This window comes from Suncus etruscus, chromosome 15 (assembly GCF_024139225.1).
Source record: "Suncus etruscus isolate mSunEtr1 chromosome 15, mSunEtr1.pri.cur, whole genome shotgun sequence".
NCBI lineage: Eukaryota > Metazoa > Chordata > Mammalia > Eulipotyphla > Soricidae > Suncus > Suncus etruscus.
In genome coordinates, this window is record NC_064862.1 from 53,775,945 (window position 1) to 53,803,716 (window position 27,772).

General features: G+C 51.8%; 1 protein-coding gene across 1 annotated transcript in view; it reads right to left on the bottom strand.

The window, feature by feature from the left end:
- Positions 1 to 20,476, bottom strand: part of ADAMTS14 (ADAM metallopeptidase with thrombospondin type 1 motif 14) — a 50,187-nt gene extending 29,711 nt beyond the window's left edge. The window contains exons 1-5 of the mRNA XM_049788106.1: positions 20,409 to 20,476; positions 19,888 to 20,249; positions 17,196 to 17,620; positions 3,281 to 3,437; positions 125 to 315 (exon numbers count right to left, since the gene is read on the bottom strand). Coding sequence (XP_049644063.1) covers positions 125 to 315; positions 3,281 to 3,437; positions 17,196 to 17,620; positions 19,888 to 20,249; positions 20,409 to 20,476 — 1,203 coding nt within the window. The remainder of the gene's footprint in view (positions 1 to 124; positions 316 to 3,280; positions 3,438 to 17,195; positions 17,621 to 19,887; positions 20,250 to 20,408) is intronic.
- Positions 20,477 to 27,772: the final 7,296 nt, after the last annotated feature.

Consider the following 27,772-nt stretch of genomic DNA (forward strand, 5'->3'; position numbering starts at 1 on the left):
CTGTCCACCTATAATTCAGGGGCAAGTTGTTGCTCCCCAAACAGAAACACCCCAAGAGAAATTATTCCCACCGTGCCCTACCCCACCCCCAGCACCCCCCCAGTCCAGACCTCAGGGCACTCACGATGTTCATGAGGGTGAGGACGTAGTTCTGCACGTGCTCCCTGCCATGGAAGCGGACCACCGAGTCATCTACCGCCAACAGCACCTCAATGCTGTAGCCGCCTGGCCTGGCGTGCCGCCGCTTCCGTTCCACATCGCCCAGCTGATCTCCCACCAGGTCCAGCAAGTTGGGGAGATCACCCAAGCCAAAGGCTGGAAACAGAACAGAAAGATACAGTGGTCAGATCCACAGGTGGCGCTACCCACCAGGCTACCGGACCCATCCTAAGCATAGCTCTGCCAAGGCAGTGGAAGATTCAATTCTTTCCCCTCCAGGTGATTTCTTGACACTGGCTAGCACCAGGCCCAAGATAGGACTCAGATGACAGACAGTGAATAGTGGAGAAGTGAGAAATCTAGTTCTGTTTCCCCCAGTGCCAAGCCCCCACTCTCCAGGACACCACACAGACATGACATGGACCAATGTCCCTAGGGATGAAAAATATCCTTCACTTCTGGATCCACAAACCTCCTGGAAGCATCAAAGGTGGTAGGAGTGCCCACTGGTTAATAAAAGAAAACAGGGAGCCAAAACTATAGAACAGCCAAGATGGTGTTTGCCTTGCATTCTGCCCACCAGGGTCCCCGGCATTCAGAGTCCCCTGAGCCTGCCAGAAATGATTCCTGAGTGCAAAACTAGAAGTAAGCCCTGTACTGCTGGATGTAGCCCAAAAATTAACATAAAAAAGGGGAAAGGGGCTGAGCAATAATATAGCAGATAGGATTCTTGCCTGGCAAACCTGTAGGTGACATATGTAGGGTTCAGGAGAGCCGTAAGTCCCTCCCCATCACTGGCACAACCCCAAAATTCACTGTCATGGCTCTGAGATTCTGACCAAGAAAGCAGAATGGTTATGTAAGAGGCATTTATTTACTCAAATTATGCCTTCTGTGTGGTGTCAGACTTTTTCAGAAAAGGAGCAGAAAGAAACTAGTTTGGGTTTTGTGAATCATGGGCTCAGCACATCTAATCCAGCTGCAGAAATACAAAAATAACACCAGGCAACAAATACATGCATGATTCAGGACAGCTGTGCTGCAGTGAAATTTTATTTCCCCAAAGGGAGCAGCTGGGTCTTCACGACCCACAAATTTTCCTCCCCTGCACCAAGACACTCCTTCAGTACTCTAGCAGTTTAACACCCCTATTCTACAGATGGTCAAACTGAGGCTCCCAGAAGCTCTGCAGGTATCTGAATCAAGACTGTCCTCACAGACCATTAATGCTTTAAGCAATCATAGGTCATCCATATAAGTGATTTTCAGGGAAGATTGTGGCCAAGGTTCAGAATTCGAAGGGGTAGAGACAGCCCAATGTCCACCAACCCGCCATCAGCTACACATATGGCCATGTGGAACACAGTAAGACACAGATGTCAGCTTGAATGGGCCATACCACAGGCCAAGTGAGCAAAGCTGCCCACCCAAAATGGGCATTCATCTGGGCTCATATATGAAACGTCCAGAAAGGAGAATCACCTGAGAGAGAAGGTCAGAGCTGCCAATAGGGTAGAAAGCAGGAAAATGGGAGCAATTGAGAATTAGTGGATTGGGAAAAGAGAGGTTGAGCCACACCCAGAGGAGCTCAGGGTCATCTTGCCAAGGCTGCAGAGGGCACCATGTATGGTAGTGGGGATGGAACCAGTGTGGTCCATGTACAAGGCAAATGCCTTAAGCCTTAGACTGTCTCTCAGACCAATAGATGGATTTTTTTTTAAATGGGAGATATAGGAATCTGGAATTAGAAAGCGATAGTTGTGCAATATTGCAGATACAGTGGGGGTGGGGGAATGACTGAATTGTAAACTTTAAATGGTTTAAGGGATGAGGTTTTGATTTGTTTGCTTGCTTGGTTGGTTTTGGCTTTGGGGCCACATTTGGCTGGGCTCAGGAGTCACTCCTGACTCTTTGCTTGGAAGTCACTCCTGACAGGCTCAAGGGATCATATGGGATGCTGGGGATCGAACCTGGGTTGGCAGCATGCAAGGCAAATGCCCTACCCACTGTGATTTTTTTGGTTTTTGGGAAACTCTCAGGGGTTACTCCTGGCTCTGCTCAAAAATTACTCCTGGCAGGCTTGGGGAACCATATGGGATGCCAGAGAGCAAACCCAGATCAGCCACAGCAAGGCAACTGTGGCCTCCCCACTGTGCTATCACCTTGGCCCCTAAGGAATGAGATTTTTATTTTCACTTAAAAAATAAAAAGCAGGGGTGATTGTGGGGGATATGGGTTGCAGAAAGGGAACAAGGAAGGGGGGAGGACAAATTTGGTGGTGGGTATTCCCCTGATTCAATGTTAATATGTACCTAAAATACTAATGTGAAAGATATGTAAGCCACTATGATCAAAATAAAAATTAAAAAATAAATAAATAAAAATAAAAAATAAAAAGCAGGGGCCGGTGAGGTGGCGCTAGAGGTAAGGTGCCTGCCTTGCAAGCGCTTGCCAAGGAAGGACCGTGGTTCGATCCCCCGGCGTCCCATATGGTCCCCCCAAGCCAGGAGCAATTTCTGAGCACTTAGCCAGAAGTAACCCCAGAGCATCAAACGGGTGTGGCCCCTAAAAAAATAAAAAATAAAAAGTAGGGGCCAGAGAGATGGCATAGAGGTAGGGCATTTGTCTTGCATGCAGAAGGATGGTGGTTAAATTCTGGCATCCCATAAGGTTCCCTAAGCCTACCAGGAGCGATTTCTGATCATAGAGCCAGGAGTAACCCCTGAGTGCTGCCGGGTGTGACCCAAAAACAAAACAAAACCAAAAAAAAAATTAAAATAAAATAAAATAAATAAAAAGCAGCAACAGCAGAAGACTTAAAAGTGCAGGCTGCAGGGTACCCCAGTGACAAGCAGCCAAAGGGCCCACCCATAGATTAGGAGTCTTTTTTAGCTCCTCTGGTCTCTGCCCCAGTTCTGAGACACTCTGGGGCTCTCTGCATAGGGACGGTCTAAGTGGGCCCCTCTTACAGAGAAGGGCGATTTCTGAGCACTTAGCCAGGAGTAACCCCTGAGCATCAAACGGGTGTGGCCAAAAAAATAAAACAAAACAAAAAAAAAGATGAGTCCCTAGGGTTGCCCACAAGCCCCGAGTGTGGCCAGGTGCCTGGCTTACCACCTACCTTCGTTGTGCAGGTCTGCATGGGGCTCTGGCCAGTTGAGCGCACCCGTGATCCCCCGGTACACCACGTGTGTCCTCCCGCCGGTCTCCAAGGCCTGCTGCCCCCGGTTCAGGGGCTCAATGAAGTAGTTGGTAGTTTCTGTGCGGATGAGGCCCGCCTGACCCAGATGCAGAGACAGGAGCGAAGGGGAGAGAGCAGAGGCATGAATGCAGGATTTACAATGGGGCACATCTGTGTCTGCATACTTACATGTAGGAGGGTCCTCACAGCACATATGTGTACACACAGGCTTACACACACTGGGTATTCATATATGCACACACAGGTACACATATCTGAGAATGTGACATGCTGACACACACGTGCACACATATACCCAGGTACACATACCCCAACAAATGTACACACATCCCAGGTGCACCCCATACACATGCATGAAGATGTAGGGTATATGAACAAGCACACACTAGAGGTCACATGCACACACTGGGAAAGCAAGAGGCTTTCATCCTAGGACCAGTGCAGGTTCACCTGGGCGCAGCCAGGACTTCCCAGGGGCCCATTTCCCAGGACTCAGTCAATCATCTACAGAAGGGCCAATGTGTTCATGGAAAACATCACCCTCAAGGGCCAGAATGACAGCACAAGGGAATGTATCTAGCTGGCCCGAGTTCAATCCCCAGCATCCCAAATGGTCCCCCAAGCAAGTGATCCCTGAGCTTAGAGCCAGTAATAAACACTGAGTATTACCTGGAGTAACCTCTAAGCAGAGCCAGGAGTAAGCCCTGAGCACTGCTGGATATGGCCCTACAACAAAAGAATATTGAGACTTCCATCCCTCCTTCTTAGCCTGCAAACATCCAGGTATGAGCATCTAGAAAATAAGGCTCAAGCCTCTTTGTCACTGGATTCCAGCCAGGGACCTGAGGCAGAAGCTTCCAGCACTTATCCTTGTCCTTTTCATCCACCAGGTCCAGACTGGTTGGAGACAGAGGGGGGGGGGGTTCATCCTTGCCTGGTTACTTTCTTGCAGGGAGAGAATAGGTGCCAGTCATGGATCAGGTCCACCCCATAGCCCTCAGTTTTCCTGTCCTGTCCTGCCAGCTTTGCCCTGCCAGGAAGCCAGCATCACCTGGGCAGACAGCCTGGCTCCCTGCTCTGAACCCATTCATGCCCTGTCTTTCACTCTGGGGATGCTTATATTTCTGAAAAGCAGTGGCTAATTTTACAGCGTTCAAAGCAAAGACGACTTCTATTCAAGAAGTCCTAAAAGAGGGGTGGGGAGGAGAAGATGCTGGAAAGTAAACGTCAGTCATATCTGCTCCTCAGTTTAGAGACGAAAGGTAAATAGAGAAGAGACACTCAAAAAGTCCTTCATGCAATAAAATCACAACTAATAGGAGTTTAAGCCCAGTGTGGCCAGGAATGATTCAGAACTCATGGGTTTCTCCAAAGGACTTCCAACTGAGGGTCTGGCAGCCTCAAATGGATTAAGACACTGATTCTTTTTAGGGGGCATAAAAGGGGTCTCTGAGAAGTCCTCGGGGCTATGGGACTCTTCCCAGCATATCTCACTCAGGCCTTGTGGTGGATTCAAAATGCTGCTCAGTTCATGGCACCACAACCAACAGGCCTACCCCAGAAGTGTTTGGGGTCTCTGCAACCACCCTGGGACTTTCTGGGACCTCTCAGAACACATTCAACAGAGCTCAAGGCCCATGTGTGCAATCCTTGCAAGGCTGGATGCTAAGGACTGTCCCATCTCCTAGCCCTCAGCATGCCCATGTCTGACTTTTCCTGGGACATCTATGGCTGGCTGAAACACAGGTTTGAATGTTCCAAATGGCTCAGACCAACTCTGGGGATTTATTGCAAAAGTGACTCATCTCTGACATCTTCATCCAAAACTAGGGCCAGTCCTATGAGGCTGTCCAATTCAACATCCCACCAGGGTATCCCAAAGATAGAACGGGAGTCCAGGACAACTAGGAGGTACATGCCATGTGCCCAGCCCTGACCACCACAAAGCCAGTCCATTTCCACAGAAAACTGTGGCCAGATCATCCCATACCTTTGTGCATACAGCCACAGGATTTATTCTACACACACTCTTGCAAGTAAATTGGGAAGCATATTATAGGAATCCGAGATTGCCAAAACTCAGCAGGCCTGGCCTCACAAGACTGGCACAGATTTGGGATGTGGGCATGAATAATTTTCCAGTTGGGCTGAGCTAGGAGCAGAGACATTGGCCAAAGGCCAAACTGTGTCTAGCAGGGACCCCTGAGCTTAGTTCTAAGCAGACCAGACCATTGCAGACCCTCTGGGGAAACGAGACCCACCTCAACCCTCACAACTGACCCCACATTTGCACCCTCTACCAAATGTCCATTTCAAGACAGCAGATCTACTGGGGGTACCCATGCCTCAATGCCCTCTCCTTTGCCAGCTGGGCCCGTGTGGAATCAGCCTCCCCAAAAAGAAACAGAACTAACTGCCGCCACCTCCCAACGAGAATCTGGAACCAAAGTCCTTCTGCAAATTCCATTACTGGGCACTGCTGCCAGCTCTACTGTCTCAGGCTCTGGGCCTCTAGCAAGCTCAGAGGGGAATCATTTCGCTGGAGGAAACTAAAGTGACCAGCAAACAGAGCATGAGGTGAAGCACAGAGATTGGGCAAAGAAGCATAAATGCATCCCCAGAGGCGCCTCCCAGCTGGCATCATTCTGCTCATTTTGGGGTGCCATTCTGCACTACCTCTAGTCATGCTCCCTGGTCCCCAGTGCTGAGGTCACTTTCTTCCAGTGAAAAGACCCTAGTGTGCAGACCTGGTCATTGTCAGCCTCAGCGAGACCTTGCCAGCATGACCCCTCTATTGTGTCTCTGCCAACATCAGTCTCAACACCTTGGTTCTTTGAGCAGAAATGCCTCTCAGACTCCCCTTTTCTCCTCATAGAGCCCAAGGCCCTATGCATGCCGGATGCACCCTGATCACTCCAGGTTTCCTTATGTACCCACCACCACCACTGTAGTAAAACAGATTAATTATGCAGTGCTGGATGGAGGTGGATGATGGTGAGATGGATGGAGGGTGAGGCCTTTCTCCTCCAGCTCGGACCACACGACTGCAACTCCCTCCAGCCTTAGTCTTGATGCAGTGCATATGAGAAGGAGCCAGAGCCATCCCTGACCCCTACTCCTACCAGTACTCTTCCTGGTGGTCTGATCCCCTCTGTCTGTCTCCAGGCCAGGGAGGTGAGAGGAGGGAGGGAACCTCTGCCCTCCTGGTAAGGTGTGCTTATCTAGAGTGAGTCAAGAAGTCAAATGCAGGGCTGGAGAGATAGCATGCCTTGCATGCAGAAGGTTGGTGGTTCAAATCCCTGCATCCCATATGGTCCCCTGAACCTGCCAGGAGAGATTTCTGAGCATAGAGCCAGAAGTAACCCCTGAACACTGCCGGGTGTGACCCAAAAACCAAAAAAAAAAAAAAAAAAAGAAGAAGAAGAAGAAGAAGAAGTCAGATGCCTCTCGAATCCAATGACAAATAGTGCAACCCCACAGGAGAAAAGGATCCAAGTGACCGCTTCTCTGCGGGGGGGAAAAAAAGCAACTGTCCAGGAAGCACAGGAGATGTTTCCAGGAGGGCAATGCAAGTCAGAAGCATGAAGCAAACTTCACACGCACTAGTATAATGAAATAAAAATAATCAGATGATCAAAGTATCCAAAAACTGGGGCAAGAGCCATAGTAGATGAGGGAGGGGTGCTCACCTTGAATGTGAATGACCTGGGTTCAATCCCTGGCACTCTATATAGTTACCAAGCACTGCCAGGAGCATAGAGCCAGGACTAACCCTTGAGCATCATTGGGTATGAGCCCAAAACCAAGGGGGAAAACAACTATACAAGGCTTTGGAGAAAGTAGAACTCATGAGCATTGACAGTGGGAGAGTAAAACAATATAATTTCCTTAGTTAACAATCTAGCTCAGGTCCAGGATATGTAAAAGAAATGACCCAGGCATTTGTACTACAGACCCAAGATAAACCAAACTCACATCCATACAATGGTGCATCAGTGCCTTATAAGCACCACATAAATGCCACATGAACATTGGGCCCATCTCACAGATACATGGATGAACCAAACATGGTCTGTCTTCATGATGATTATTCATTTTTCCCACTGTGGATTTTGATGTTCTTCAGCCATCAAAAAAAGAGGAAAAGGAGGGGGCCAGAGTGATAGCACAGCAGACAGAGCATTTGCTTTGCACATGGCCAACCTGGGTTCAATCCCCTGTATCCTATATAGTTCCCCAACGCCTGCAGGAGTAATTTCCTGAGCACAGAGCCAGAATAACCCCTGAACACTGCCGATATGCAGTCCCAAAACCCAAACCCTCCCCCCAAAAAAGCAGACATGGAGCCAGAGAGAAAGAGAGAGAAAAAGAGAGTGAGAGTACAACATCTGTCTTGTATGCAGCCGACTCCATTTCAATCACCAGCATTACAAATGGTCCCCTGAGCTACAATAGGAGTGACCCTTGTGACACAGAGCTAGAAGTAATCCCTACGCAATGAGAGGGGTAGCCCAAAGACCAAAGAGAAAAGGAAAAAAAAAAAGAAAAGGCAAACACAGACCCCTGGAATGTGGCTAAATGTCAGGCACCTGCCTGCAGGCATGAGATCCAGAATTGGACCCCCAATCCTACTGCCAATTTGGAGCAAACTATTGGCTCTGCCTTGTGATTCCCAGCCTCTTCCCACCACTCACTTGCTAACACCCCTTTTGGTTTACCACAAACAAGCAAATGTCCTTGGCCACGTCAGAGACACCAGCAGCAAAGATAGTGAAGTTCGAATGAGCAACGAAGAGGAATGGGGCTGAGGAGATGTGCTGGGGAGACAGCTGCACATAGGGGCCATACACAGGACCACACACACGGCCCCCCAAGGTGACACATGTGCAGTTCTGTTAATGTATTTAAGGGAATTAACTAGCCAATGTACCTTTAAGAGGTGATGACAGCCCCTTCTAATGGCAATTGGACGCTGGACATGTGGACAGGTCCACATCCCTGCAATAGGCATTTGCCCTCGGAATATAAAAAGAAAAGGTCTGGAAGTTTTTGGGGGGGACCAGAGTAGAGACCAGAGCAGTGCCTGCTAGTCCAAAGGAGGCCAGAGACAAAACATCAGCAGATGCTACCTGCTCTCTCTCCTCTCCATCTTTTTCCTTTCTCACTCTTCCTCTCCCTCACTTTCTCTTCTCTCTTTCTCCTCGCTCCTCTCTCTTCTCTCCCCTCTCCCTCTCCCTATCTCCTTTCTCTCCCTCCTCTCTCTCTCTCAAACCCAGATCTTACAGACTCCCCCCAACACACATACTTCTGCGGTGTGAATATCTACCTCTCAGAAATCCCTGGGGGGTAGCAGCAGACTTCAGACTACAAGCGTCTGGGAATAAAAAGATATTTATTTTCTACTTCTTTCCTCCTCTCTCCCTCCCTCGAGCAGGGAGGCTACACTTTGCACCCCACCCTACCAGGGAGCCGGGCCTCATGGGCCCCTGCCTGTGAGCTTTGCAGCCTTGGTCTCTGCAGCCATGCAGCAGGCAGCTGTGAAGCTAACTGCAGCCTTGCAGACTTGCAGATAACTGCAGTAATCTGAAGCTTACTACAGTATTCTGCACAGGCCAATGACAGGGTCAGGGCAGCAAGAACACACACACACACACACACACACACACACACACACACACACACACGCTGTGATCCACGCAAGCATGAGTCAGGATGGTCGGGGCAGAAGCCCGAGACGCCAGGATCCCACATAATTCAAACCTGATGCAGCAGGCACACTGCTGAGCCCTGGCCAAGGGAAGACTGAAGGCTGGGTCTCAGAAGCAAGGGGGAGGAGAAGCTCCCCGGGATATGGAGCAGTGAACTGCCAGGCTGGTCCTCTACTGAAGCAACCCTTACTTCATGCCCGCCCCCCCACATCAGTGTTATCGGCCCCCTGCACAGGTTTCCACAGGCTGGAGGAAGTTATCCAGGGTGACTCCTGAGACTTCCGGACCAAGGTCCTGACCTCTGTGAGTTGCCACACCACAAAATGGCCCTGGTGAAAGGTCATTATTGGCAGCAAAATTCCCTTTTCGGGGGCAATGACACAACAAAGAGGGCATTTGGCCTTGTATATAGCCAACCCAGGTTTGACCCTCGGCATCTCATATGGTCCTCCGAGCCTACAGGCGTTGATTTCTCAGCACAGAGCAAGGAGTAACCCCTGAGCACTCCTGGGTTTTGGACCAAAAGCCACAAAACAAAACAAAACAAAACAAAACTCAAATTTGCTGGATGTTCTTCCCTCATGCCCCTCACTCCAGCGCCTTGAGCCTTAAAACCACTTCTGCTGTAACCCCCATCCTGAAGCACAGCTGGAGTCCAGGGCATACCCTGCCAAGCCAACAGTACCACCCCCACCCCGCATCCCCACCAAATGCGGAGGAGTTGTGCTCAGAGACCTCCTCATCCCCTGCCTCTGTCACTATTGCGGCCCATCAAGCTCAGGCTGGGAGCTGCCTGGCTGCCTGGTTCAGGTCCTGGGCAGGACAGCTGGCTCCAGCACTGGGAGATAGGAAGTGGCCCACGATGCCAGCAGGTGCTGGCTGCCAACCTGAGTGTGGGACCAGCTCCCCCTCCCCAGAGACCCTGCATATGCAAGGTTGGAGTGCTGCAGCTTCAGATCCAAGGCAGGGCAGGTCTCTGGGCCAGCCTGGAGCTAGCAGGCCTCCCCTCCGAGCACTCCTGCACACATCCTCCCTCTTTTATATTATCCCATTTGGTCCTGTGAACGGTTGCTCTCCTGCCCTCCCTACACATGAGGAAATAGAACAGAGAGTTGAGAAACTCACCCCGTCATACAGCTCACTTCAGCAGAGGGAAGAGATGCCCTGTTTCCTGCTGCCCTGCACTACCCTCTCCTAATGGGGACCAAGCACTTTGGCTAACAGTTTTACTGAAATTTTTTTTGTTTGTTTGTTTGTTTGTTTGGTTTTTGGTTTTTTGGGTCACACCTGGCAGCGCTCAGGGGTTCCTCCTGGCTCTATGCTCAGAAATCGCTCCTGGCAGGCTCAGGGGACCATATAGGATGCTGGGATTCAAACCACTGACCTTCTGCATTCAAGGCAAATGTCTTACCTTCATTGCTATCTCTCAGCCCCAGTTTTACTGAAACATTATTCATGCGCCATGCCCTTCACCATCTGATGCGGAGGACTGAGTGGTTTTTGGATAAGCACATGGAGACACAGAGACCACTACCACAGCTTTAGAAGGTTCTGTCACCCCATTGAAGAAATCCAGGCCCTAACCACCACCCTCTGTTGCTTCTCTCACCCAACCCCTCTGTCAGCCACAGTATTGAGGCTCAGAGAGCAGCTGTGAGTAAGCCTGCTTTGAACAATGGAAACATACGCTGGCCCCCTTACCTCCACTGCCCACTCCCATTACTGTGGGACAAGATCTACTCAGAATGCGCTCTTGGGGTAAGGGGCTGGAAAGATAGTACAGAGGTCAAGGCAATTGCCCTGCCTGTAGTCAGGGCAATTAGAGTGCTACATCCGGTAGTACTCCTGGCTCTGTGTTCAGGGATTACTTCTAGCAGTGCTCAGGGCACCATATGGGGTGCCGAGGACCAAGTCTGGGTTGGGTTCATGCAAGGCAGTGTGATACCCACTCTAACTGATCTTCTTAATGTGCTCTGGGTCTGAGAGACAAGTTGAAGAATTCATGGGCAAAGTTTTGCACGTAGGGGCCCTGGGTTCAAGTACCCACACCACTAGTGTGGCCCAAAAGCACAGGAAGAAGAGAGTCCTTTCTACAGATGTCTCCATGTGGGACCAAGTTTCTACATGCTGCTGTTCAGCTCTGGACTCACTGGACACAAAAAGCAAATTAGCACACGGAGCACAGCTAGGCCTGAATCCGCCGGGGCAGGTCCAGCCTTCATCCAGCCTGCATGGAGCATACAGTACACAGAGAAGCTAGGGACCCCTTCCTATACCCCTAGGATCCCCAAGAGCTGATACCCACCCTCCAGGCCTCCTTGTCCCTCTCAGAGTAACAGTCCCCAGCCATTAGTTCATTCAGCTCTAGACTGAGCCAGACCTCCCTGCTCTAGGTCACCTAAATTTTGAGATCTCTGGGGCATTGGTGAGGGATGGGCCATCTATAGAAATGGGCCAGGGGCTCTCACAGAGGTTCTGACCAATAGGTCTGATACTTCTCCAGGTACATTCAGAGTCAAGGACCCCTAGGGCTGACAGCTACGCCCCAAGGGATCACATTACAACCAGGACAGCCCCCTAATCCTTATTTTCTGCTCCCCCCCCCCCCAGAAAACTATAAGTCACCAGACTGTTTTTATTGGTCAGAGGACCACTCCTTTCTGTCATGTTTATAGTTTCTGTCTTGGGCCCATGCCACCTTCTCCAAGGAGGCTTCCTAGATGCTCTTGGCCCCTCAGGTCTCCCAAAGTACTGGTTTCTGAAAGCCCGACCCAGCACAGCCTCTGTAGCCTGACCCCAGTTTTTGTAAATACTACACAGATCAGCCATGGGTATGTGCCTCTCTGAGCGCAGGAGAGCAGAGCCCAGAGACAGTGCAAACTTGTCAAGGTCACACAGCATGAACCAGAATGCTGACTGAGCAGTGCCTGCCCCAAATCCAGTGAGCTTCATTCTCCGACACCCTCCCCACAGGTCCTCAGGTCCTCCCTGGACCTGAGCCTTATTAGCTGGCTGGTTTCAGGGTCATTGCCAGATGGCTCTGGGCGAACTCAACAGTTAGGGGGCTTCCCAGCCACAGGCCACTCTCCACCCGTGATGCCAAGCACGTCCAGGGAAACCGGTCAAGAAGCAGAGGAGTTCCATCACTGGAGCCCCTGGCCGGTCCCAGGGCTCTTCTCCTCCAGACAATCCAGCCCTGTTATGGTTTACACTGTTCTCTCTCTCCATCTACTCCAGCTGCTTAAGTCACTTGGGAGTTTCAAACATAAGTTGTGGCCACAGCAAAGCTCTAGCCAGTGGCTGCTCAGAACCACCAGGGACAGGCAGGCAGACTAGCAGCCGAGAGGTCTCTCTGCCTGGTATCAGGACAGGTTCCCAGGCGTAATCAGCTGGGCAGGAAGCCTAGGTTTCTCAGAAGTGACTCCCCAAAACCCATGTTCAGGTAGATCCAAACCATGCAGGGATCTGGTTTGAGGACGGCCACTGCTGAGGGGCTGCTTTTCAGGTATAGCCAATCTGACTACAGACTTGGCTACTGCTACAGACTTGGCTACTAAGGAAAGAAAAAACAAAGAACAAGTCACAAAAAATAAATAGGGAGTGGAGGGGAGACGATGGGCCTCTCCAGGCCCTGGTTTGGGGCCCTTTCTAGGGTTCAATACTGTCAGGCCTGACTCCAACTCCACACACACCCCAGTCCCCTTGTGGACACTGCAGGCAGTAGAGAGAATTGGGGCAATGCTTTTGGGGACCAGGTGCTGAGGACTAGAAGTACATTTCACTGAACAGCAGAGGAAACTAGATTGGGGGACAGAGGTGGGTGTGTGGATGGCTCGGGAGGCCTCCTCACTGTGGCTATGTGAACAGCGAGTGGCAGGAGTAGTTCTTGGGGCCACTGTGCAGTTTTCCTGCCTGTGCCTTGCTGCCAGCACCCAGTGCCCTGTGTCCAGCCTCACTAGCACAAACCTTTGTAGTGCTGGTGGCGAGATGTCGACAAAGAAGCAGAGCTAGAGAGTACCAGCTGGCCACTCCCCACTACCAGACTAAGAAAGGAGATCTGGTGTTTCCTTCTATAGCCTCATTGGGACAGACAGTAGCAAGTAAGAAAGGACTTACATTTCTCTGTATCCAAGGACCCCAGCCAGTCCCCACTCCTGTGACCCTCCACAGGCCAGTTCTGTCTGGTGAGTTATTGCACAAACTGTCCCCACAAACTTCAGATACCTGAACCCCCAAAGAACCTAACCACATGGCTCATCTGGAAACCGAACCAAAGCATCTGTGATACACATCAAGTTGTCCTTCCAAAGCAAGGTGAGCCATTATTACTGTCATAACCCATGGCCATTGTTCATCTGCTAATACCAGCATTAGTGTGTAAAATATCATTTATGGAAGATAGAATCAAGTATTTGGTCTAAAAAAAATAGCATGTGTCTCATTCTAAGAATATAACTTTGCTTCTTCACAAGCCTGATTCAATGATCCCGGAGAAACTGAAGTAGAAAGATGCTCATTTCTTCAGCCCTAAGAAGAAATGTCTTAATGGGGTGGGCATGGTGGCACTAGAGGTAAAGTGTCTGCCTTGCCAGTGCTAGCCTAGAACGGACCATGGTTCGATCCCCTGGCATCCTATATGGTCCCTAGAGCCAGGAGCGACTTCTGAGCGCATAGCCAGGAGTAACCCCTGAGCGTTACCGGGTATGGCCCAAAAACCAAAAATAATAATAATAATAATAATGTCTTAAAAAAGAAAAACACAGGGACCGAAGAGATAGCACATTGATAGGGTGTTTGCCTTGCATGCAGCGAACTCAGGAGTAGTTCCCATCATCCCATATGGTCCCAGGAGCCTGCCAGGGGCGATTTCTGAGTACAGAGCCAGGAGTAATCCCTAAGCACCACTGGGTCTGACCCAAAAATCAAAATAATTAATTAAAAACACTAACTTGAGTACCCCTAAATAGACTTAAAGACCCTCCCAAAATAGCACACCAAATGCTGTCATTGTATCCATGTTTCCCATAAGAGTCTGGAAAAAATTTACAAAAAAAAAAAAAAAAAAAAGTCATGTCAATAATAGCAAAGGCATTATGTGATGCACAGCATGTGGCTCTGGTACCCAAAATCATATCGGGAGTTGAGTCTAATGCGGTCCTCTCTGTAATGGCTGTGGGAAGGCAATCTTCACTGTCCATCCTGCCCCTGACATGCACCATCACAAGTGTGCAAGAGCAGGAGCCGGAAGCTCAGTAATAGTATTGTCTCGGGCAGGACCGGTGCACAGCTCAGATACTAGGCCCCGCATGCCTCAAGCGGCACTCCCCGGTGAGATTTTGACGACGAAGGTAATTGTGGCTCAGTCTCTTGCAGTATTCTCTGGTCCACTGGGAAGGGCAGAAGCTCTTGGGAAGTCCCAGAAAAAAATCAGAGGAACAGGATAAAGAGCTGTGATGTAGCAGTGAAAGTGCCAGCTCTCTGTATCCATGGCTTCCACCTCTGTGAGTTTTTCGGGTCCTGGAGCTCCCAGGACCGCAACCCACCTCGCCAAGGAATGGGCAGAAGCCCAGCATGGCGTACTCAGACATTCTGGATGGTCAGTGAGGAGGCACTCCAGGGGAGCTGGTCTTGATCTTCAGGGCAATGGCCCCATGCTGTGAAACATAGGGTGGCATGATGAAGCAGGTCTGCTCCAGAGGTAGGAAGCAGGACTCATTGGCCTCTGCCGGACACTCCAGGGAGGTGGGCAGACAAGAGAAAATGGCTGGGCTTGAGCACTCAGGTGGCAGCTCCACCCTGACGACTTCTTCATCCCTGTCATCATCGTTGTCTTCCACTGAGAAGGCTAGACATGCGTTTATGAAATCCACAAGCACCCCTTTCTTATCTTCCTTCTTGCTGATTCTGGGTCCTGGTCAGAAGACAGGTCCACGTCCCCCACAAACATCTTATGCAGTCGTTGGAACTTTTGTAAGGCAAGAGAGAGGCTTGGGCTGGCTTGGCAGGCATTTAGGCAGAAGAGAAAATGCTGTGGCTCTTATACAAGTGACAGAATGGTGGGGGAGAACCATTATCCTTGGCAGGTGCAGCTCCATGCAGTTCGGCTTGGTTCAGTGTTCAATTCTGCTAGGCCTGCCTCCACACCCTGTAGCCTCCCCACCCCACCCTACCTCACCCTGAGCCCCAGCTACCCACTGTTCGTTCCTTTGTTGCATCGCCCTCCAGGAGTAATTTCTGAGAACAGAGCCTCGAGTAGCCCCTGAGCACCACTGAGTGTGGCCCAAAAATCAAATAAACAAAAATTCTATAGTGCCAGAGTGATAGAACAGCAGATAAGGTGCTTCTCTTGTATGCAGCCAACCTGGGTTTAATCCCCAGCATCCCATATGGTCCCCTGAGTACTCCTATAATGATTTCTGAGTTCAGAGCTTAATATTGCCAGGTATGGTCCAAAAATAAAACAAAATCCTCTAAAGATCTGGGGGCAAGGAGATGCTAGTAAAGTGAGGGACCCCAGCTGGATGAAGGTACTTAGATCTGAAGCGAGAAGGTCCATCAGGATGAAGAACAGACATGCCCTGCCCCATTGAAGTGCAGACCCCATTTTTCTCATCCCAGGACCTTTCCCAACCAGTTGTCCTTCCCATCTTACAGCAAGGGGCAGAGGTCAAGTAAGCTCATTTATCCTGGGTCCATCAGCTCATGTTGGATACTGCAATAGAGGCCCTAGGGCTGCCAACAGGCTCTTAATATAAGGGGGGATGGAGAGGAGGAGGAGTAAAGTTTGCACTTGCTGAGAACGAGGGGAAGTCAGGGCTAAGGTGTGGCTCAAAAGGCTGAGTGCTCATCTCTCATGCAGAAGGCTTGGCACTGCATGGTCCCTGGGGAAGCACTAATACAAGAACCCAGAGCATGGAGGAAAAAAAGACCTGAGCACAGGGAGGGAGGGAGGAATGAAGGGAGGGAGGGAGGGAGGGAGGGAGGGAGGGAAAGAGGGAAGAAGGGAGGGAGGGAAGAAGGGAGGGAGGGAGGAAGGGAGGCAGGAAGGAAGGAAGGAAGGAAGGAAGGGAGGAAGGAAGGGAGGGAGGAAGGAAGGAAGGAAGGAAGGAAGGAAGGAAGGAAGGAAGGAAGGAAGGAAGGAAGGAAGGAAGGAAGGAAGGAGGAAGGAAGGGAGGAAGGGAGGAAGGAAGGAAGGAAGGAAGGAAGGAAGGAAGGAAGGAAGGAAGGAAGGAAGGAAGGAAGGAGGGAGGGAGGGAGGGAGGGAGGGAGGAAACGGAGGAAGGGAGGAAGGAAGGAAGGAGGGAGGAAAGGGAGGGAGGGAGGAAGGAAGGAAGGAAGGAAGGAAGGAAGGAGGGAGGGAGGAAAGGGAGGGAGAGAAGGGAAGAAGGAAGAAAGGCAGGAAGGAAGGGAGGGAGAAAGGAAGGAAGGGAGAGAAGAGGGAGGAAGGAAGGGAGGGAGGGGAGAAAGGAAGGAACAGAGGGTAGAAGAGAGAATGGGAGGAGGGAGGAACAAGAAGGGAGGATGGCAGGCAGGCCACCTGTGACCCCTAGTTTGTGACATGAAACTAACTGATAGATGCATCTCCCCTGTGAGGGCTGGTGCTGAGAGGAGCACTCATGGAGCCTCAGGGAGAGAGCAGACCAGCCTCAGACATGGAGTTGAAAGAATAAGTGGTTGCATGTACACCTTTGCCCAGGGACTGAGTTATCTCACCTCAGTACAGCAGCATCCAAAGGAAGGGTCCCCAAACACCAAGTTGTCACAGGGTAGACTGAGTGGCAAATCAACACGTTCCAATGACTACACCCTGTTTCACAGGGCGGAGAGTAGAGGACTCTACTCCCACTTCCCAAGCCTCATCTCCTGGCCTTCCAGGAGCTGTGCTCCCCTTGCCTAACTGGCTAGTAAGGGGCACAGCAAAGAGTAGGTGCCATGGGACCAGCCACCTACCACCACTGGCAGAGCAGGAGCTGGATGCCCGAGGGACAGGGCAGGCCCCAACTTAGCCCAACTGTGCCCCTGCATGCAGGAATCTCAGACACAGAAGAACTAGGTGGAAGCTGGATCAGCCTAGCTGACAGAGGCTGGGGGCACAAGGAGGACACAGTATGATGAGTCTTCCTTACCAATCCGTCACAGTTGCTAATGGCAACAGCCGCCCCGGGCATGCCGGTGATCCCGCCGGTATAGACACATTCCTGCCGCAGAGGCTGCTGGAACAGCTTCTGGAAATTCTCCTGCCACTCCACCGAGGCTCCCGGCACCACCAGACGCCGGTTGGGTCTCAGATGCAAGTGTAGCTGCTCCCCAAAAACAGTCACGTTGAAGTACAGAGAGTAGCGACCCCTATGGCTGGGCCGGAGGGCGCTGCGCACTGCACGGCGATGACCTGCGTGTATTGATGATGCTGAGGGTTCATCCGCCCTTCCAGACCCAGCAGAGCCTGTGACTGGCTGGGATACCACATGGGAGAGGAAGCGACCTCTGAAGTCGGTTCTACAGGGAACTGTCATGCCATAGTCATGATGGTGCTGTGTGGAGAGTCGTGGCTCTGTAGATGTGAACAAGAGGGGTTTCAGGTTAGGCTGGAGCCATATGAGGACATGTGAGGCATCCGTGAGGTGCCAGGGGACTCTCTAACAGGGAACCACTTGGATGAAGCCCGAACTTCAGTCAGGGACTTTGCATCCTTAGTTTCCTGAGTCTCTCACTCTCTGCACTGGGCAGTGTTCAAATACTGGTGGGCCAAAGGGAGCTCCTGTTCAGTTGAGCAGAATTATGCCAATCAGAATCTTTAGGGGCTGAAGAGATTAGACAGCAAGTAAAGCGCTTGCTTTGTGCTCAGCAAGACATGGTTTAATCTGTGCCACCCCCATGTGGTCCCCCATACCCTGATAGGAGTGATCCTTAAGCTCAGATCCAGAATTAAACCCTGAGCACTGCTAGGTGTGGACCAAAAACCAAAGCAGAAAGAAAGAAGGGCTGGAAGGATAGCATAGCAGGGAGGGTGTTTGCCTTGCACAAGGCTGACCCAGGTTCAACCCTAGCATCCCAGATTGTCTCCCGAGAAGTGCCATGAGTAATTCCTAAGCACAGAGCCAGAAATAACCCCTGAGCATCATTGGGTGTGCCCACCCCCAAAGAAGAGAGAAAAAAAAGGGAAAGGAAAAGGCCCCAAGGGCTGGAGAAAGTGCAAAGAACAAGATGCTTGCCTCGTACAGAGGCTGATCCTGGTCTGATCTAGCTTGATCCTGTCACCTACCTGATCTTTTGAGCTTCACCAGGAATGATCTGAGTTCCACCAAGTGTATCCCCAAACACCCCCCCCCCAAATCTCTCACTCCCACACCAAAAGCCTCCTAACCCAGGGGAGGTTTAGATTCTAAGAAAGCCCCGGGCAAAAGTCCAGATCTATCACCACCCACACCCCCCCTCTGCTGAAGATTCCACCCTGCTGGGGTAGCACCCTCCCAACCAAGCTCCAAGAACACAGCTGGCAAAATAAACACACCTAGAAACCCAGGGGAGAGTGAGTGGGCCGGGGAAAGGAGGGGCCGAGAACGAGGTCAGGTTCTTTGCTTTCCCAAACTTAGAAATCTTGAAGAGGCAGCTGTAGCTGCCAAGGCTATACACAGCCTGCACCCAGCCAGGTAAATACAGGTTTTCCAAAATACATGGAGGCTTGGTGGGGGTGGAGTGGCCCACTCGGACCAGTTTCAGCGTGAGGTCAGGGCCACTAGTCCAGGCTGCAAGCCAGCAGCCTGGCTGCGCTCAGCATTCCAGAAGTCGGGCCAGGCTGGGGCCGTTCAAGAACCCAAGCCTGGATCCAGAGCAGTTTGATTCAACAACAGAACATGGTCACCGTGAACCTCAGCATCCACTGGCTCGGCAACTGGCCTCTCCGCCCCTCCCCTCCCCTCCCCTGATAAAAACTCTGTGGCTTGGTGCTCATAGGCCAGTGTCCTCAACAGGAGGCCTGTCTCTGTGTCCACTCTGCAGCAAGGCAGATTCTAGGGGTTTGAGGGACCCCACGGTCCACTGGGAAGGCAGGAACATGGCGCTGGACAAGCATGTTTCAGCTGAAAAAAGATGGGGAACCATGGAGAGGGGGCACGAGTTGGGGATGTGTAGTTGGGCTGAGAGGGCTTGTGTAAGTGGTCCCATGCGGTGCTCCAAACATCTGCAGGAGAGGAAGAGAAGGAGAAAGAGAGGAGGAAGAGGAGGAGGAGGAGGAGGAGGAGGAGGAGGAGGAGGAGGTGAAGAAGAAGGAAAAGGAGAGGAGGTGAAGGAGAAGGAGGAGGAGGAGGAGGAGGAGAAGGAGAAGAAGAAGAAGAAGAAGAAGAAGAAGAAGAAGAAGAAGAAGAAGAGGAGGAGGAGGAGGAGGAGGAGGAGGAGGAGGAGGAGGAGGAGGAGGAGGAGGAGAAGGAGGAGGAGGAGGAGGAGGAGAAGAAGAAGAAGAAGAAGAAGAAGAAGAAGAAGAAGAAGAAGAAGAAGAAGAAGAAGAAGAAGAAGAAGAAGAAGAAGAAGAAGAAGAAGAAGAAGAAGAAGAGAAAGAAGAAAGGGAGAGAGGAGGGAGGAAGAGGGAGTGAGAAGAGAGGGAGAGAGGAGGAGAGGGAGAGAGAGGGAGGGAGAGAGGGAGGGAGAGAGAGAGGGAAAGAGAGGGAGGGAGACAGAGAGAGGGAGAGAGAGAGAGAGAGAGGCAGAGAAACTCACTCCGGGTTCCCAAATCTTTCCAGGGCTCCCCTACTGCACCCTGCGCCAGAAAGGAGTGGACGCGGAGCAGCCTTGGGGCGCGTCTCCCCAACCCTCCGCACGCACCTGGGGTCGGGCTGCCCTCGCTGCGCAGGGCCAGCAGCAGGCAGCACAGCAGGGCGCCGAGCCGGGCCATGGGGCCGGGCCGCCCGCGGGGGCAGCGAGGGCGCCGAGCTCCGAGCTCCGGGCTCCAGGGAGGCTGGGGTGCAGCTTCGGGAGCCTCCGCGCCGGGCCCCGCGCTCGCGCCGTGCAGTGGCCAGCGCTGCTGGCTGCGGGTGCCCGAGGGAGGCGGCGGCTGCCTCGCCAGCACCCAGCCAGCGCGCCAGCGGACTGCAGGCAGGGACGCCCTAGCTCGGCGGGAGCCGGCGAGGGGGCGGCGGGGCGGGCCAGGGGTGGGCACACGGCGGGGCGGGGCGAGGCGAGGGGCCCTGAGCGCGGAGGCCACGTGCAGAGCCCGGTCGGAAGTGCCACGCGGAGCCCCAAAGACTCTGGGCCTTTCCCTGTCTGCACCTCCGGGCGCCCTCCCTTGCCCCCACCATCACTAAGAGGGTCTCTCCTCCCTCCCTTAGCAGTCTTGGCACGATCACGGCCAGTAGCCCCCCTGGGTGTCCAGGGCAAAGAGCAGCCCTGAGAAGGGACCCCACCATCCACCCATGGTCTGGTGCAAACCTTCGCTCCCCGAATTGCAGCGCTGGGCAGGGCAGGCCGCTGTTCCTAATGCCAGCTGACTTAGGTCATGAGGACCACTGCTGGGACCACCCATTCCTGTGGGGTTAAGACCCTGCTACTCCCCCGAGCCGCACTTCCTTCTCTAACCATTTGCCTGCAAACTGTTTTTGGAGCAAACCAAAGGGAGAGGGAAAAAAGGTCTTGCTCGTGTGAAGTTAAGAATCCCTAAATGCAGTGTAGACGTTTTCTGGGGTTCAATCCAAGCATTATGTTGTCTGGCATCTTCAAAAGAGGCAAAGGCGTGTCTTGAAAAGATTCTATCTTTGGGGAGTCTCTGGGTCCCCAGTCCTGGTATGAGGTATCCCCAAGTCTGTACCTCCAAATGGACTGAGGGGTGTCACCTGATGGCTAGAGAGCTGGAATCATCCTCCATTCCAGGACCCAGGATTTGGCTCAGCCAAAGTTTCGATGCTTTGTGGAATGAATGAAATGACTCCAAATTCGGGGGAAGAAAATTGGGGGACATTGGCAAAGCAAGGTTGACGGCTGAAGTCACACAATATGTGAACAGCAGAGCTGGAAGCAGCTGGTCGGATGAAGCAGAAAGCCAGGGAGATCACATTGGCAGACAGGGCTTCCTTCTCCCAGGCTGAACCCTGCCACCCCATGGGCCACTTGATCCCAGGCACATCATCCCTGTCTTTAAGCCGCACTGCCTCACCGAGGGTCAGGAAAGGGAGCCTTGGCTTCTCCCAAGCTGAGGCCTGAGTGAATGTCTGGGTCTTCAGTACGCAGGGTTTGTCTTGGAAATAGTCCCACTGAGCAGAGCTGCCTGCATATGAGCAGAATGGAGTCCCCCTTCTTCTCTTTCTTCAGGCCCTTTGGATATGTCAAGTCTAGAGCCAGACTGGGATTTGTGTGGGAACTTGGATGGGAAACCAACTCCTTTCTGCAGCACAGCGAGCTCACAAAGTGAGCTCAGAAGAAAGCAGCCACTCTTCCGGGCAGGGCTGGGATTCAGCCTTCCAGCACTGAGCCTTGTGTCTGGGAGGTCTCTGGGCTCCATCCTAGCATTATCCCTCCCACTTCCAACCCCCAAAACCCCTAAAAATATGGCCTCATTTCTCAGGCTCGTTTGTCCAGTTGCAGAGTGAAGAGCTAACTTCTCTTCCCCGACTGCAAACCATCCCAGATCAGCCAGCGGCATAGGAAACTCAGGGGTGCCTGAGCCCCCTCTCTGGGCTCCACCTCATTCTTCTTGCTTGGCAAGTCAGTCAGGGAGGGACAGATTCCAGCTAGGACCCTTGCAGCCGGACTCCTGAGTCATGCGTGAGCCTTCCTTCCCTGGAATCAGACTTGGCAAACCTTGAGAAAAAGTCAGATCTCACCCCAGCCGGCTCCCCTGCCCCCTTCCCAAGACTACAATGGTTGCTTTTGTTGGCAAGGCTCCCCTGTGCAAGCCCTTTTCCACTGAGGAAGCCTTTGTTAAGGAGAAGGGACGCCATGGAAGCCAGGTCGAGTAGGAGCCAGAAGGAGTCTCCACACGAGGAAGGGGAACAGCTGGGTGGCCCCACTGCTGAGGGAGCAAAGGGCAAGCTGTGAACTGTTCAGACAGAAGCTAGGGCCTGCTAAGAAGGTGCAGCCTGGCGACTTGGGGGATTTTGCAAGGGTCTGAGAACCAATTCCTAACACTTACTGCTGTGGTCTGAAGCCCTCACTGGAGAGAGAAACTGCAGAGTAGAATACAGACAATAAGGAACTAGAGGGCATGAGAACTGAAAACCAGGGGAAACATAAATGGGCTCTGGGGCTGGAGAGACAGCACAGCAGTAAAGCATTTGCCTTGCATACAGAAGGATGGTGGTTCAAATCCCAGCATCCCATATGGTTCCCTGAGCCTGCCAGGGACAATTTCTGAGCATAGAGCCAGGAGTAACCCCTGAGTACTGCCAGGTGTGACCCAAAAACCAAAAACCAAAAAAAAAAAAAGTCACTCATGAATGGGGAGGCTATTTTGGAAGGAGAGGGGCTCAGGAAAACTCCCACAGGGGATCCAGAGGGAGGAAGTGGTTTGAGCCCAGATGTAGAAGCTGAACTAGCCGGCTGAGGAGGAAGGCAACGTTGTAGACCTAGACAGTTGGGGGGTTCTGAGTCCCAGACTCATCTGCCCAGTGAGAAAGCAGCCATCTAGGGAGAGGAAGACTCTCAACCCTCAGACAGTATCTACTGGAGTCCAGCCCCATGCACAGTCCTGCCTCTCTGGGTCTCAGTTTCTCTGCCAACACCCATCTCATTCCTTGCTCCACCTTTATTCAAGGCAGCAGCATCTTCCTGACCCAGCAAGACACAGGATCCCCTCCCATGCACAGGGGTGAGACTGGAAAGCTCTGAGGGGCGTGGGGCTGACCTAGCAGACCCTCAGTGTCTGAAGTCAGAGGTTTGAGTTGAGCCTTTACTCCCAAATACACAGAACCCCTCCCACTTTTTGGATGTATCTTTGCCCTTCCTGTTTGGGAGCAGAGTGCAGTTGCTTCCAAGATGCCACTTCCCGAGATTCTTGGCTAATTGGAGGTTCAATGTGGGGGCCAGGAGTGTGGTATTGCTTGGAGCCCACAGTTGTGTTGACACCTTTAGGGCCACACAGAGCAATGCTGAGAGTCTCCAAACCCCCCCTGGTGGTGCTCAGAGATGACAGGGTTGTATCCACAGTACACTTGGGTCACAAATTGCTGGAGTCCACAGGAAGATAGGGGACATGCAAAACATGCCCCTAAGCCCCTGTACCTGTCTTCCCATCCCACAGCTTCCCATACTAACAGTAATAGTAATAGCAGCAGCAGTAGTAGTAGATGTTGTTGTTATTGCAGTTACCAGAGACATACACATTGGGTTGCACTGCTCACCTCAGAGTTACACCCGCAGCAGTGCCAGACACATATACACACACACACCAGAAATCACATTTCACATTGGCACCAGGACTTTATTCCAGTTCCCCACAAGGTAGAGCTCAGTGCCTGTGGAAGCACATCACCCCTGTGCCCTCCTGCAGCCCCAGGGTGAGCAGCTGAACTCTTTCAAGCTCAGCCCCGACTGCTATGCCCCATTCAGCTAGAAGGTTCTGAGTCAGAGTCCCCTGGTCTCTCTGTCTCTCCTCTCTCTGTCTCTCTGTCTCTGTCTCTATCTCTATCTTTCTCATTCTCTCTCTCTCTCTCTCTCTCTCTCTCTCTCTCTCTCTCTCTCTCTCTCTCTCTCTCTCTCTCTCTCTCTCTCTCTCTCTCAGACCAGCCTTGTCAGCCACCACTAAGGTCCTATACAGTAGGGCTACTTCCTTTCATCTCAAATGCAGTTCCCTTTACCCCGGCCCAGACCCCCATCAGTCCTGGCTGTTAAACTGATTAATTGATCGACCGTCTCCCCTCTGCTCCCATGTCTCCAAATGCATCCTGAGGACTCAAAACGCAGCCTCTGATTATGTAACCAACCCCACTCTGACTCCCCCATGATACTCCCACTATAACTCATATAATCACTTTCACAAGGTTTGGAGTCCAGACACTCTGCCCAACCCAGAAGCTCCTGTCTGGAATGCTGCTCCCTCTCCTGCCTCCACGTCTCTCCAGTCTCACTCCCATGTGCATTGCGCCCACTGGTCTCAGGACCTTTGCATACACTCTTTCTCTGCCCTGAATGTCCTGTCCTCCTTTGCCACTAGTTAATCCCCGCTCACTTTTGGGCCAGTCTTCCAGCTGTAACTTTCTTGCTTGCCCTGTCCACCCTAATGGCTTCAACCTCCCTGCTGTTGCTCTGTCTTTGCCTCCTTCACACACTTCTGGCTGTGTGCTGTGCCAAATCTGTGTGATTCTTAGATTAGCCTGTTTCCCTCAACCATGAGTTCTCAGGAAACTAAATCCTAGTCTGATTTTTCCCCTTCATTCTATCCTCTGCCATGTGTTTGGTACTTACAAATGACATTACGTTCACAAATTATTATTTGATTATTCATTTGAATGGGAGTTGGAAAATGAACAGCCCATGGAAAATGGGGCAGCAAAGCCTTTCCCAGCATGGCTGTTCCAGGGGAGATCTTGAAACTCTCCCTTGAAAGTGCTGAGATACCCCCTATCAGCCTGTCATGGAAACCCCAGTGGGCTGATTTCAGTGGGGGAGAGTTGCCTTCAGCTGCCCCAAACCTTGCAATGCTATTTTTAAAATGCCAAACCCCATCGCAGCTGCCACTTGTTGCACTTGGTAATCTTCTGCTGCCTCCGCTGCCTTGCAGCCAACATCCTTTGCACTTTCTGACAGTTGTGGGGTCGTGGCCAGAAATGCCAGCAGGTGGCACCTGATTCACAAAGAACCCCCCCAGAGGCCAACACACTGGCTGGTCCCACCCTCATCTCTGAGCAACCACATCGTCCTTTTTGTTTTCCTCCATAATGCTGAAAATGTGTTTGTTGTCTGAGCAATACGTAAAGTGTCAGATGCTCATTTGAGGAGGGATAAACTGAGGCCCGAGAACTGGGGTGACATACCCCCTCTTCCTGTGTCCTGGCTGCCAGCCAGGATGTTATATGGCATCACCCACCACTCTTGGCCACAGTAGAAGCACAGAGATACCTTCTGCCTGCTTCCCCAGCTTCCTATGGAATCTTAATAAGCCTATTGTGCTGAATGGGGTTCCAGGCCAGCTGGGTTAGTACTATCCACAGATGTCTGCTATGACTGGGACTTCTCATCCTAGGGGGACCCAGGCTTACCCAACCAGAAACTCAACCATTCCTATGCTGTGAGCCAAGCCTGGCACTTGAGTGCCTGCTCCAGGCAAAGCACTACCCTTAGGAGCAAAGGATCGACCAGCCAAGCCCAGTAAGGCTGAGATCAAACGCAAATGGTCTCTGTGAGCTGTTCCTGGGAAACAGTGTCTGCCGCCCTCCCAGCCAGGATCAGGGATCAGAAGAACTCTGCTCAGGCAGAGCTCCAGGAGATACATCTGTGGCCATTCTCCCTGGCCTTCTCCTGCTCCACAGTCATCCAGGGCACTCTGCAGGCTCCCTTAAGCACAGGGATTTGTCCTGCATTACAGAGCAGCTGCTACCCCTGAGAGCTGTGAGCCATGAGATCAGGTAGAAGTTACACCAGTTCTGCCTGCTGGGGACAGCATTCATTGGAGAGGTGCCAAGGACCTCCTTATCATGCCTGAGTGCCTGGAAGGCCTTTGGTCCTTGGGGAGCAGTCTCTATTATTGCCTCACCCGAAACTCTACTTCTAAGATTGCAACAGCAGCTTCTCAAAGCCAAAGACCGCTGTGCCCCCCCCCCCCCGCCCTACGTCTCTGGAGTGAAGAGAGGCAGAAACAAGAAACCTGCTGTCTCCTGGAGCCCCCTAGGTGGACAGACAGGCTCCCAGAGAGCTGAGAAAAAGCTAGTTCCCACCAGGTTTTGCCCTTTTAGATGTGGGCAGTGGGTATATTGGAAGGGAGGGGCAGGCATCTTTCAAGAGAGGCAGGTCTCTGTTCTGATGATCTTCTCTCTGGATCAGTCAGGTTACGTGTAACCAAACCTAAATAAGTAAATAAGCAAATAAGTGCATTGCCCTCTCCTGGCAAGGGCCCCTGGCCCTGGATGGAAACCCAGTTTTTCTCCCACTCCCCACTCCCAGAGTCACCCAATAGCCCCATTTCTTCATCTTTTTACTCTAATACATTGGGTGGTTCAACTCCCCCGTGTCTGCACTATTATCTGGCCCATGTGTTCACCAGGTGCAAGGGGGAAAGGGGAGTCTTTTCTTGCACCTCCTTTTTTGGAGGGGGCCATACCTGGCAGGACTCAGGGGTTACTCCTGGCTCTGGACTCAGGAATTAATTCTGGCAGGCTTGAGGGACCATATAGGATGTCAGGGATCAAACCCAAATCAGCCATGTGCAAGAAAAATGCCCTCTCTGCTGTGCTATCACTCTAGCCCCATTGCTCCTTTTTTTTTTTAAAGAGCATATTATACAGATTTTAAACCTAGGCAAAAGGAAGATAAGAGCAGAAGACACTCTGCCTATTTCCCTGTAGCCCACCACCAAGCACTAGCCTAGCACATGGGCCATCTGTTTCATTTTACCCTTCCCCTCACATCACTTCCCCTCGTAATGGTCACTGGAGAGCAAAGCCAAGACACCAACTGCTGCATAGTTACAGTAGCGAATAGATCAAGGTTCTTTCATCTGTGGAAGGCCCACAGCATGGAGGGTGTGTGAATGATGGTGGGACTGCAGTGTGGGGTGCAATGTGGGGGCTGCAGACCAGGCTCTCAGCCTCACCCATTCCAGCAGTACCCATATACCCAGACCCACCAAGGTGTACAAATTGGGGGTTAAATAGCAGGACGCCATGGAGAGCCTGTCTGCACCATAGCAATAAGAGTAGGATTGAGGCACATATGTGGTGTTGGGAGCTGCTGTCATGCCTGGCTGACCCCACCAGGGGTATCATGTCCTTTCTTTAGGGCTCAATGCCAACATGAAGCAGATCTTCATATCTTTTTACTAGAACCCCTGTGAGGAAGGTCTTGGCCACATTTGGAGTGTGAGGTTCAGAGAAGCTACGTGACCAGACAGAAGTCGTGGGGACAGATAAGTGATAGGCCAAGGACTTGACACCCCAAATCTGCACACTACCGGGTCTGCAATCTAGAGATGCAGATGGCGCCTCACAGCACAGCACATATTGGGTCAAGTCTGTGACCACAGACCTAAGAGGGCAGAAAATTCTTTACCACCACTTCTCCCCACTGGGCACTTGGGTAGCAAGTGAGGCTGATTCCCATCAGCTCCCCAGTCATTCTCGGTGACAAACATGGGGGTCACTCCCGCCCCACCACAAACACTTCTCCTTTTATCACTAAGTCCCAGCAGCTGGAGCCAGCTGGGATCCACATCACCTCACTGTCACCCCCACAGAGCATGACTCTTGGCAGAGCCTCTGGTTCAATTAGCCAAGTCCGAGTTAGGAAGTTTGGGGAGCTGAAACAGTGTTGGAAGTTGCTCCTGGGGTACTGACTCAGTCAACAAATGGTTTCTAAGGGCACAGAAAGCAGCTGGCCCTTGTGAAGGGGGTGCATAACATAGCGGGGACAGGGTCATGGAGAGAACAAAGTGCCTAGAGAATGAGCAAGCACCAGGAGGGCCAAGTTCCGGAGTAAGCTAAAAATGAGACCTTAGATTGAAGGTTAATGTAAATTTAAAATAAAACCCACAAGTTGTGAGATTATCCTGGGCACCATATTTCTAACC